General features: G+C 33.0%; 2 protein-coding genes across 3 annotated transcripts; both read right to left on the bottom strand.

Annotated features, from left to right (window-relative positions):
* Window positions 1-676: 676 nt before the first annotated feature.
* On the bottom strand, window positions 677-2,360 carry LOC140804687 (uncharacterized). Of its 2 annotated transcripts, none has more exons than XM_073160782.1 (3): window positions 2,038-2,360; window positions 1,715-1,824; window positions 677-1,650 (listed from the first exon to the last, which is right to left on the bottom strand). In XM_073160782.1, exons 1-3 carry the CDS (start codon window positions 2,244-2,246, stop codon window positions 794-796), a joined length of 1,176 nt encoding a protein of 391 aa, XP_073016883.1. In that variant the 5' UTR covers window positions 2,247-2,360; the 3' UTR covers window positions 677-793. The 2 variants fall into 2 exon arrangements, with proteins under 2 accessions (XP_073016883.1, XP_073016882.1); XM_073160781.1 differs by having other exon boundaries at window positions 2,029-2,352.
* A 3,492-nt stretch (window positions 2,361-5,852) lies between these two features.
* LOC140804751 (protein RADIALIS-like 5) lies at window positions 5,853-7,000 on the bottom strand. Its single transcript, XM_073160863.1, has 2 exons — window positions 6,598-7,000; window positions 5,853-6,018 (listed from the first exon to the last, which is right to left on the bottom strand). Exon 1 carries the CDS (start codon window positions 6,850-6,852, stop codon window positions 6,640-6,642), a length of 213 nt encoding a protein of 70 aa, XP_073016964.1. The 5' UTR covers window positions 6,853-7,000; the 3' UTR covers window positions 5,853-6,018; window positions 6,598-6,639.
* Between the last annotated feature and the right edge of the window lie 5,725 nt (window positions 7,001-12,725).

Here is a 12,725-nt window from a genome sequence, read left to right as displayed (position 1 = left end):
AATTAAAAAACAAAAAAAAAAACAAAAACGTAATATTAATATTATAAAAGCCAGAGACTAACCAACTGAGGCTAGAAACAGATGCGGCCTACAATGTAAACTCAAATAGGTTCTCGGTGGGTGGAGCAATTCGTGATCATAAAGGAAAGATTGTACTCGCGTTTGGACATCAAATAAAAAAGACCCCATCAGTTGAGTATGCAGAACTGGAAGCAATTAGAGAGGGCCTCATGAGAAAGGTGAAAGAATTCTCCTTGCAGATTCAAGAAATCACTTCGGACTCTTTACTGACGGTGCAAGCAGTCACCTCCCCAGAGGAGGACTTGAGTTATACAGGTGCAATTGCACATGAAGTTCGTAAGCTACTTTTAGACCTTCGTGGGATTAGAGTTAATCATATGCCAAGATCAACTAATATAGTTGTACATATTATTGCTTGTTTTGCTATTTCTTCCCCTACTACCTTTGTTTGGACGTTTGAGAACCTTCCATTTTGGTTGATAAATAATATTACAAGTATTACCGTCAAAAAAATATCATATTAGGGTAAAAATGAAAAAAAAAAGTTGGTGTCTATTCTAAATAATTATTATCATGTCCTCATATTTAATAATATAATATCGATATTTATAACCAAGTAGTTATTTACAATCACTCGTACTTAATTAATAGTAAAGACAGATAAACACCAAGTTTTTATATTATATAATTTCGATTTTTAACGTATAGGAAACTTCCTGAAACTCATAATTACTACACATTATTGCAATAAATTTCACAACCCAAAATTGACTCACAATTCGGCCGAGCCCTTCCTCATATGTTCTCCAAGATCTCCTGCAGCTTGTGAAACCCTCTCCTTAGCTGCTTCATATTGTTCCTTCGCCTGTTCGGAAGTTGAATCCATGGCCGCCGCGTATGCTTCGTTGGCCTTCCACTTCGCATCCTCGTACGCATCGAACGCCTTGTCTCTACCATGCGAAATCGCATGGCTCGTTGGTTCTTTGGCCTCACCAGCCTTTTCTGTCACCATCTGTATGGTGTCACCCACCTTTTCCGACGCGGCGTCGTACACATCAGATGTTTTATCTTTTACAGCTTCTTTTTCCCCTGCTTCCGTGGTAGAGGCTCGATCTGAAGTCGAGGCACGTGCATTGGATGCTTTATCCTTGGTCCATTCCTTGGCATCATATGCCATGTCTGATGAAGTGTTCATCGCTCGAGCCGCATGATCCGAAGCGTATCCATAAGTGTCGTGAACTCTGTCCTTCACCCTCTCTCTAGCACTCTCTCCCATTTCCAAAGCAAGATCATAAGCGTCATGCGCCTTATCTTTCAACACGTCCGAAGGATGGTCCATTGCCCGGCCAGCCTTATCATATGCGTGCGAAAATGTGTCAAATGTTTTATTTTTCGCTTCGCCCCCCATTTCTGAAGCCCTGTCCATGGATTCGCCAGCCCGGTTAGAAATACATTCATAGGCATCACTCGCCTTATCCTTGCCTGTTCGTTTCGCATTCGAAGCGATGTCAGAGGCTTTATTCATGGCTTCGCCAGTCTTTTCAGAAGCGTAATTCTTGGCATCAGTAAGTTTCTCAGACGTTTCCTCGGCCAGATCGTTGGCCTTCGACGAAGCATACCTCGATGTTTCTGAAAAGAAATGGAAATTGTCATATGTAAGAAGAGCTGGATAAATTTTATGCTATAATTTTACCATATGCAGCAGAGTTCATAGTATCCGTCGATTTCGATGCGGCACCCTTCGCCTTCTCCATGGACTTTTGGGATGCTTCTTTTCCACTCTCTGAATTTAATCCAAGTCTCCTAATCAAAGAAGAATTTATAGTTTGATTATTTATTCGTCCTCTCCGTTGTTTGCATCAGATGAGAACAAAAATTGGACCACATCAACATGAATCAATCAGAGGATACAAACGTATAATACATAACTTAATCAAAAATAAAATAATTCACCGCAATTACATCAAATAAATTGTAAGAAAGAAAACATCAAAGAAAATTAATTACTCGGATAACTTGCTCAAAGTCCAATTAGCCCAGTAACCAGTTTTGTCTTTGGCCTCCTGCATGGCTTCAGAAGCCGCCGCCTCCGACTCTCGCCCCCGCATCTTCATGTTCTCGGCGGCCATATTGGCTCTCTCTGCCACCTCCTCACCCCAGCACCACCCCACCGACGCCACCAACGCCAGGCACAGTACCAACAACGCCCTTCTGTTCAACTCCATGTCTAATAATAATGGCAAAACTTCGATCAAATCAGTCAATATACTCTCAAAATGGATTCGAGAAGCTGGTAGTTGAAAAAGTAGGCATGGTGGAATCTGTTTAAATATATTAATGGTGTGGCGGTGACACGTGAGTCGTGACGCACTGCATGGGGACGAGGATTGGTCGCAGTTTGCCACGTACCGGGGGTGCTATGTGTGGATCATTTTATTACTGTTGAGCGGGTATTGCTCAGGCCCAAGTGTCCTTCGGGATGTTGAAGATTGGATTAACGTTATTAATCGTGGATTAAGAAAAATATATTTCTTATTGATGTCTGATGACACATTCATGTCTTTTGTTTATTTCGTTATTCATTATTCATTATTTATTATTCTCACCTCTATCATTAAACTAAATCTGATAACAATAATAATAAGTGTTACGATCAGGGACGGATCCAGGAATAAGAGTTGGGGGGCTTGAACTCAATATGATAAGTTATATATTATTAAAGAAAATTTACATTAGATGAATTTACATCATTCAGGAAAAGAAAACAATAGAAACAATATGTCTTATTTGTTGAAGGGAATACTCCAACCAATAAAATTTCTAAAACCATTTTTTTTTTCTGAAAACGACTATTCTGGCTTCCAAATTTTGTACCTGGATACTCCAACATATCTGGTTGATAAGGCCCCATATTTAGATATGAACGTCTTATCTCATCTCGTACATTAACATGATATTCACATATTTGTTTTCTTTTTCCCGGATCTCGTTCAATAAAAGTAGACGAAGACTGATGATCGTCTCTAGGAGAGGAACATGAAAGAATTTGGATATTGAGAAATAGAAGACTTTCACTGGATTGATGTTACATTGTAAGGACCGTAAGAATTGAAGTATCTTCACTAGCTTGACGATCTCTCTTCTTAAAGAAAGAGGATATCAATGTTTTTTCTTTCTTTGCAGCATATTGAAGTTCCATTTTGAAATAGTTCAAGTTATAATCCTAAACAAGAATAAAATAATTATTAAACAAATAAACAAGTAATAGTCAATCAACAACTCAACAACAAACAATCAAGAAACCACAAATCACGCACAGAGAAGCTATAAAAAACAAAATAAAAAATGTATAGCCGATTCTTACCTGGATTGTTGCCTTGCCGATGAGCAATTCGATTTCTTCGGGAGTCCGCAATTCTATTCTGTCGCTAAAGGGCATGGGACTTGGGAGAGAAATTTTGTAGAATTGAGGTGGGGCGGATCAGAGGATATGGGATGAATTTGGTCTCATCCTTGTAAATGGACGGGACTTGATTGGACTAAGACATTGATGTACGACGGTTTTTGAAACAACCGTCGCTATTAGCAACGGTTTTTCAAAAAACTGTCGCTAATAGCGACTGTTTGAATTAAAACCGTCGCCATTCACATCGACGACGATTGTACTAAAACCGTCGCAAATATTAGCGACGGTTGCTGCTAAGAGTATTACTTTTTATCGTGAATATCGGTAGGATTGACTCGTCTCACAGATAAAGATTCGTGTGACCGTCTCACAAAAGACCTACTCATATAGATTTTAATAAAGTAAATGGATAGGGTGTGAAATATTTGGAAAAATTGCAGTTTTGGTCTTTTAATTTTATATTTTTGTAATTTTAGTCATTTATGTAATCAAATTTAAGTCTTAGTTTTTTAGCTTCCTTTTCTCCTGGCGTAACAACGATATGAGGCTAAGGCGTACAATGCTATATCAATACTCTCGATGTAAAAGAAATAAAATTTGAAAAATATACAAAACTAAAATTGAAATCTGATAACATAGAAAAAAAATCGCAAAAGTAAAACTATATAACTAAGAACTTAAATTTCCCGATACTCTAATATGTAGTGAATTATGTGTATTTTCCGGCGAGTTTGAAATAAATGAAATCTATAGGGTCAAGTTTTCCCAAAAATCTTATTGAAATGGGATGTCATTTTGTTTGCTTGCACTTATTTGTTTAAAGTTTTGATGATTTAACGAGATTTTATTTTTATGAAATCGCCGAGAGCTTATTTTGTTAACAATTCTTCATGAATTTGATAGAGATTTAGTTGATAGATTATTGAATTAATATGTCGTGAATTATTTTTCCTAAATTGGATTTAATTTTTGAAAATATGAACTTTTCTTTCGTTACTTATAGACTCTGGATTCAAAATAAATTTAGTCATATACAGTTGAAGATTGATGGATTTTTTATACTTTCAAATCGCTTAATGATTGAATTTTTGTGTCTTCGTATACACAAATTTTATTTATTTAAGTGGCGAAAAAATTTAATCTTAAAATATGGTACGGTCAACAGGAATAATTGACTTTGATCCAAAGTGGCCTATTTTATGGTATATGTAAATTTGATTATCTATATTGTTAAAATTGAATCTATAATGTTTGTGTTGTTAAAATGTATTTAGTTTGGATGATAGAGTGTACTGATTTGTAGTCAATATGGTTTACAAACAACTGTTTTAACTTTTTGTGTTTATCCAGAGCACATCAAAGTTAGTAGTTGCGAGTTCGCAAGTTTTTAAAAGAACTGGGTCTGAATTGTGTATCTTTCAATTTTTGACAATTTTAGTCATTTTAACCAACTAGCGTCGATTTGATGTTTTTGAGTTATATTACTGAAAATAAATCTAGTAGTCCATGATCTCTTGTCTTAACTGAACCCACAGATGTTTACTGGGATCCCCATGAAATGAGAAAAGAATGAAATGGAATTATTTTTCATAACCAAATCACATTTTAATTAAAAAATTAGAATAATTGTTGTACGTTTATCTTTGATTTATTTATTATTTATCATTAAGATTTTTTTTTATTATTATCATTAATGTTGTTATATTTTATTTATTTATGTATTATTATTATTTAATTTATTTATTAGTATGTTAATATTAATTTCTTAATATTTAAATTTTATCATCAAATAATAATTTATATTTATTGTTGTTATAAAATGATTCTTATAATTTTATTATTAATATAATTTTCCTACTATTTTTAATATTTATTATTATTAGTATTATTTATAAATAACAAATGGTAAATTTTTTATTATTAAAATATTTGAAAAACAAAAATGACAGAATGTATAGATAAATATGTAAAATAATAAATAAGAAAAAAATAAATAATATGAAAGTTTCCCATTTGAAAATAAATAGAAAAGATTGGAGGATGTGAATAGACAAATCCAACCCAAATGATGGGAATTACTATTCCCATAAATATGAAAGCAGGCATTCTCATTGGGTTGATTTCATCCTACATGCAGGGATAGTGTCTCCATTATAGAATCAACGGCTCAAATTTAGTCACACATACATGAGGTCCACTAATTTTTTTAAATCACATATATGCGTAAATCTTGTCCATCCAAACCATGTGGGGCACTGCCCCCACATGTAGCATCGAATCTACCCATTGAAACATGTATTCTCATTCTAAGGAAGAACAAAACATGAGAATGAGATTAATTAGAATGCATATTCCATTCCCACTTCATTTTCATGTACCAAACATGACTTTATAAATGTTCACAAACTTAAAGCTAAAAAAAAAGTAATGCAATTATCAAAATTGTGACTCAATCTGATTGACACCAATTACTCATAGAAAAATTATACACCACACAGCTCAATTAGAAAAGCTCCCACTTGAAAATGTAGCATATTTAGATAGATATTCACTTTCTTGAGTAATTTTCTGTTCTTGACACTTTCATTACCCTGCAAGAAAAATGAATTGGGAGAGCTTATCAATGCACTAGATTGTGTAGGAGCTAGAGATATATAAAAACATGCATTTGGGAGTTTAATTATATACCTTTTATAAGAATGATTTCAATTCTACAAAATATGTTTGGGGACAAAAGATTAGTAAATTTAAAGACCAAATGATAGAGGGTTGATGGAATAATGCTGCCATAATCCTTTTAAGGGGAAAAAGAACAGATTCCATATCAAGACAAGGATAATAAAGGGAGAAAGGCCAAAAAGGGTTTGAAAAATAGAGATATAAATAATGTTAATTGTCCCACATCGGTTGGATAAATAACCTGAGAATTGCATATATATATTGATCATCCCCCTTGAGCTAACTTTTGGGGTTGAGTTAGGTCCAAGTTCCAATCTTAACAAATAATATCTTTCCTAGATATCTGAGAGCAAGTGACCTATATAGTCTTACATGATATTATATAGCTAGAGTGCATTAGATTTTATATAAATATTTAACAAAATGTATATATGTTTGAAACGTGACAATGATAAGAATGAAAAGGTTAATTGGTTCAAGTACTGAATTACCTTAGGCTCCCATATCAGATCTGAGTAGCGGTTAGTACTGTTTCATCGATATTTCGGTAAGGGGATATTACCGGATTCAATGTGCTTGAGGTCTTCAACGAGAATCTCGTAGTGTCTTTTTACTTCATCGACAGATTTTCCAACAACGCGAGCTATATTCTGCCAACGATCGGGGGTGTCCTTATCATAGGCAGCCAAAGCCTTCTCGAATTGCTTGTTCTGCGACTTGGTCCATGAAGATGAGTTCGATTCCATTAATTCTTTATAATTGTTATTCAAAAAAGGAATTTGATGGAGGATAACTGAAAGAATGATTCAATAGTAAATGTTTTTCAAGATTTTGGAGTCAAAGAAGGTGGAAAATTATATCAAACACTCAAAGAAGATAAGTAGCATTCAATGGATAGATTACCTTCAGTTCCTCCTTATAAATAGGAGATAAAGAAGATGAGTTGGGCGAGCTAGGGAATGTATCTTCTTACAAGGACAGGAAAAGGAATGACTCTTCCCATGTTAAATACCACATGTTTTTTATACACACACAATATATATATATATATATATATATATATATATATATTTTATTATGAAAACGATGCATTTAGAACCGAATGATTGATGAAATAGTACGTATAAATGAATGGTCTTTTTCAATGTCAAATTCTATTAAATGCTGAAAAATATATTGTGAAGGACATTCAACGTTTGATTGACGCTTTACATTATGCTGATTTTGATATAAAAGTGAAAAAAATTGCTACAAAATTATTGGATTCATAGCTGATGGAATAAGTTTAGGCTTTGGAATTGAAAGTTTGGATTTAAAATCACTCCAACAATCAAGGATTTAAAATGCTTTGGTTATATATATATATATATATATATATATATATATATATATATATATATATATATATATATATATATATATATATATATATATATTTGCTCCGCCTTTGGTAGGGACTGGGCACACAATTAATAAAAATATTATATTATATATACATATTTATAACAATATATATTCTTCAAAAAATAATATTATAATGAGCATAAATAATATAACAATTTATTATATATATTTTTTATTTTATATATATACACACAAAGATGATGAAACCAAAAATTTATATCTCGAGTTGGTGAATCCAGTGATTCTTTGCTGGTCGGCTTAAGTTGAACATAGCTTCGGTGAGTTATGCAATTATGAATAAAAGTTTGAGGAGATCACATATTTCTGACGTAGTCATTTCGATATTTAAAAAAAACTTAAATTTATTATATAAGTAGTGTTGAGTGACAGCAACGAGTGAACGTGGTCCCATTAAGACATAACTATTCCTGGTCCATTATGAAATATCTTGTGCAATTATACTGATAACGAAACTAATTAGTCAGAACACAAATCTGAATCATCAAATAACTTTTTTGGACCACAAATTTGTCTTATTTTGGGATTTGGTTAACTAAATTACAAATATTCGAAATTACAGTACCAAAATTCGAAATGTGCGACAATGTAATGGATATTATTTTCTCAAATAATTTCTTGATCAAAGGAGCAAGTACCTGTCAAGACTTAAAAATATATTTTACTCACAGGAAATTTAGGGTCCGCTCCCAACAAATGTCACTAGTACAGACGCAGGGTTTTGAAATTGTCCTGAGCCTGAAATCACGAAAAAGACCGTTAGGAGAGGGCCAGGAGGGTGTCCTGGCGTAGTCCCTCCGACGCTCAAGTCAGAGACTGAGTATATATGGGGGGAGCAGCTAAGGGTACTGCTGAAAACAATATATTGAATTCATAATCATATGCTCAAACCTGGTATTTATAGGAGAATATCTGAGCCCTTGATGAGCTTGTTTTCCGCTTAGGCTATGGATGAGCCAGAGATAATAAGACCTTGATGGGCCTGTCTTCCATGAGGTATTATCAATATATTTTTTTGAAAACCAAACTTATTAAATATTTATGAACTCAATTCAATAAAAACTATACTCAAACACATAATTAATAAATCCAACCACCCAAAAATATCAGAAATCCTCTAACAAATAAATTAAAAAATTCGTTGAAACACACAAATTCCTCGAGAATCATTTGTGCTCCATCCGTATTTAGATCACTAATTTCATAAAGAGACGTTCGAGAATGATCATCTATGCGAATAACAATATCTTCCTTCCATCCAATGGTTCATATCAGTTCACTCCTTTTCGAAACAAATTTTTCCAGCCCCTCATGTCTTGTTGTACCATATATATCGCATCTTTTCAAATGTCTGTCATGTTTCGGACTTCGGAGTCGCTCGAGAGGCGTCACGTCTCGTCTCGTCTCGAAGGGAAGTGATAAGGTGGGGGGTTGCATGGCTAGAGATCATGATCATAGACGACTACTGAAAAGGACTTGCAGAATTGTGAAACACGAGCAGCCTATATGTGTGAACATATTATGCTCGATCGAGGCGAATTCGTGGTCCCTTTTGGATGATAAATCGACATCTTGTAATAGCTGGAAGATGTTATCGTTTCAAATCTTTTCCTGCAAAGTGCACAATCTCGTTAATTAATGTAATGCCTTGCCGACACAGGCGTATCTGTGCCGACGTACATTAATATGAACCACTGGCTTGATTTCCTTACGAATATAATATCAAACGACAAAGAGTTTGCTCTCAATCCATTCATGGTGTGCTATCATTACCTGATCTTGAGCGATATATATGCGCGCAGGTTCATGTATTTGGTAGATTTCACGAATCTAGAGCAGAAGATAGCGGCAGATATTGCTCGAATCAATGCAATTCTCACGCTAGCTAGCTAGCAACATTAACTTTACAACTTAGTTCTAAAGTCTATGACTAATCGATGCGTGTATGAGAATCGAATACGCGACCATGATCTTGTTTGATGCTGTAGCAGTCGCATTACATGGAGCTAGAGATTTTATTGTACACAACAATTCATGCAACCAGAGGCAGAGGCACATTGTTGTTTACCTGGGCTTTAGTTCGGGTGGACCAATTTTTTTTTAAAAAAATGTATATGTAAATTTTGTATAATTTTGGAATAATTTGATATTAGTCTGGTAAATCAATTTAAAATATTAAAAGATTTTAGAGTTTAAAATTTCAACCGGACAGAGTCATATTTCTGGCTCCGCCACTGCAGTGATGCAACCCTTGCTATCAAGAGATAGATTATGAACAAGATGGATGGCCTAAGGACATAAACAAAAAAAGTTAATAGAATTAAATCTCTCTAATACTCGAATAAGAAAGTAGAAAAACAATGGGGGATGAGGCTAAATAATGTAATCTGAGTATCACATTTGCATTATAATGTACAATATAATTATCAAAGATGATCCAAACTAGCTGGATGCAACTATCCGAGATGTGACGGAGTCACGGAGCCAGAAATATATCAAAATGGTTGTAAATGAAAATATAAGATTTGAAGAATAATTTTTTACCTGTATAGAAAAGTGAGATTTAGAGTCTAACGGAATGTATTGATTGATAAGACTACCTAGCCAGACTAGTATGGGTCCTATTTGGTATTTAAGTGGCTACTAACCTTCAACGCATATGTTTTGTGTGAGCATATATTTATATATAATAATGTTTTTATTATAATTTTTTAATTATATATAATTAATTAATTTAATTTGAATGAAAGGAAAAAAATATAAATATAGAATTTAGGAACATGTCAAACATTAAATATATATATATATATATAGTCCTATATTGGCGGAGGACTTACCACATTAATAATTTTCTTGTGTCGAGTCAGTATTTTTCCATTTTTGATGTTTAACTTTTCAAAGTTGGACAACGAAAATGTAAAAAATATGGCAAAGTAAATGATGAATTTAACGATATTCTATTTCAAATTGTCGAGCTCTCAATCCTCGCATAATTGAACCATTTCTAATCCCTTTCCAGACAAGTCGCCGAACTGATCGAGAATACGAGCCTGACCAAAATATTTGTACGATTAATATGAAGCTGAGAACTCGGAATTCTCAGATAAAATAATGAGTATGAGCACTCGGAATCTCTATAGAATTTTAGTAAAAATGTTCATGACCATTAGTATGTCACTTGCAACCGAATATATGGAAAAATTACAAAAGTCGTCCTCTAAATTGATATTTTATGATTTTTTATCAGGTAAGCTGTCAAAGTTCGGTGTTGTTTGGCGTCATGTCAAAGTATTTGATGTCATCTCAGCAATATATGGTGTCACGTAAGCATTTTGATAAAAAAAAAAATTACTAAAGATGAAAAAAAAATTGTATTAAGATCAAACTTTAATGAGTTACATGATCAGTGGTCAAAATAACCCACGTTAGGAGAGCATTTTACTAATTTTCCACATTTTACTAATTTTCTCTAGAACATAATATACACGTATCATTAGGTTGTACTTAGATTAAATGATTTTGACTCGAGGAAGCATATGAAGGGATATTTTGAATTTATTCCGCATTAAGGTGAGTTTATAATCCATTACAATGAATCGAAAAAAATTAGTTAAATATTTGAAATTTGTTATCAAATGGATTCACGGGGATGTAATCGAGTCGAGCCGAGCCGAACTCTTGAATGTTTGAGCTTGGTTCGTTTATAATCGAGCCTAGCTCGAGCTTTATTTAACGAATATATTCATGGCTCATGAGATTATTCAAGTTTTTATCGAGCCTAAACAAGCTTAATAAATATGAATTATACATTTAAATTTTCATTAAATTAATTAAAAAGTAAATTATATATTTAAAGAAAAATATATTATTCTTATTAAAATTTGTAAATTTATTATAATAAATAAATTTAATAGAATTTTCTATATATTTCATAAATAATATGCAAAATCAATAAATCAAATATCAAAACTATTACTTTTTCATATAAAAGATTACTCATGAACTTACCAACGAACATGTTCACGAGCTAACGAGCCGAATACTGTAAAGCTTAAGTTTGATTTGTTTATCTTAACGAGACTCATTAAACGAGCTCAAACGAACTTTTATCGAATGAAGCTTCGAATAACTCACAAACGGTTTGGTTCGTTTACATCCTTTCATTCAGCCAAACAAATCAATCGATTTGCACAATGGACTTGAAATCCTTTGCCCCAACATTAAATCATCAGCTTGTTAATTTTCGAATCGTTCTAATGAATTTCAAATCTATTTCAATATAAAGTCATTTCAGATTTTTCTTTCAAATACCTACTCAAATTCAATCCACTAATTTCCACTAACTCAAACGAAACTATAGAAAAGTTGAAACTAGAAGAAGTAGCCAAAACCGACATACACGCATGAGTTGATGGCCGCATAAAATTAATTAACCATATTTCCATGAATTTTCTCATGAAGATAAGGACATATACAATATAGCTGGTCCGAATCAAAGTGATTGACTCAAATGAAAACAAACGACAGAGTTTTGGTCGAACACAAAAACTCCTTTGAGACGGTCTCATGTGTCAATTTTGTGAGCCAAATATTCTATTTGAGTTATTCATGAAAAAATATTACTTTTTATTATAAATATGGACATGATTAACTCGGCTTACGAATAAAAATCCGTGAAATCGTCTCACAAAAAACTTACGATCTTGATCGAAAGGTGAGGGCCATTTTGTTTTTATGGTTTGTACAAGTTAGAAATGGATATGATAAATTTTCTGAGAACTCTGGTTTGGACTGGAAGACCGTGACAAGGGTGAATCTTATTACATACATACCAACTCATTGTTCAAAGAATAGTTCAAAGCGGCGGCCTAATCTATCTGTTAACTTCATATTTTTAGGAAAAAAATGTCGTGTGAATTAATTAATCTTTTTTCAAATAAATTTCGATTTTAGGAACCATAAACCATATCTAAAAACTCTCAAAGTTTTGGTTTAATCTTATTTAATTGTCGTCACGAGAAGGGTACATTACTTTTTAATTCATACCAGTTATATTTCTTATAGTGTTTGTTAAAGTGTAATAATTGTTTTTGTTGGATATAACAATCGAAATGTGACGTTTGAGTTGTATATTTTAAAATATATGAATTACATAATTATCATCGACTATAGTTTTTGATAAAGTGACTAGCGTTCA

Source organism: Primulina eburnea, chromosome 11 (assembly GCF_022965805.1).
Source record: "Primulina eburnea isolate SZY01 chromosome 11, ASM2296580v1, whole genome shotgun sequence".
NCBI classification, from domain to species: domain Eukaryota; kingdom Viridiplantae; phylum Streptophyta; class Magnoliopsida; order Lamiales; family Gesneriaceae; genus Primulina; species Primulina eburnea.
The sequence above is the reverse complement of the archived record's forward strand: the minus strand, read 5'-3'. Positions and strand labels throughout refer to the sequence as shown.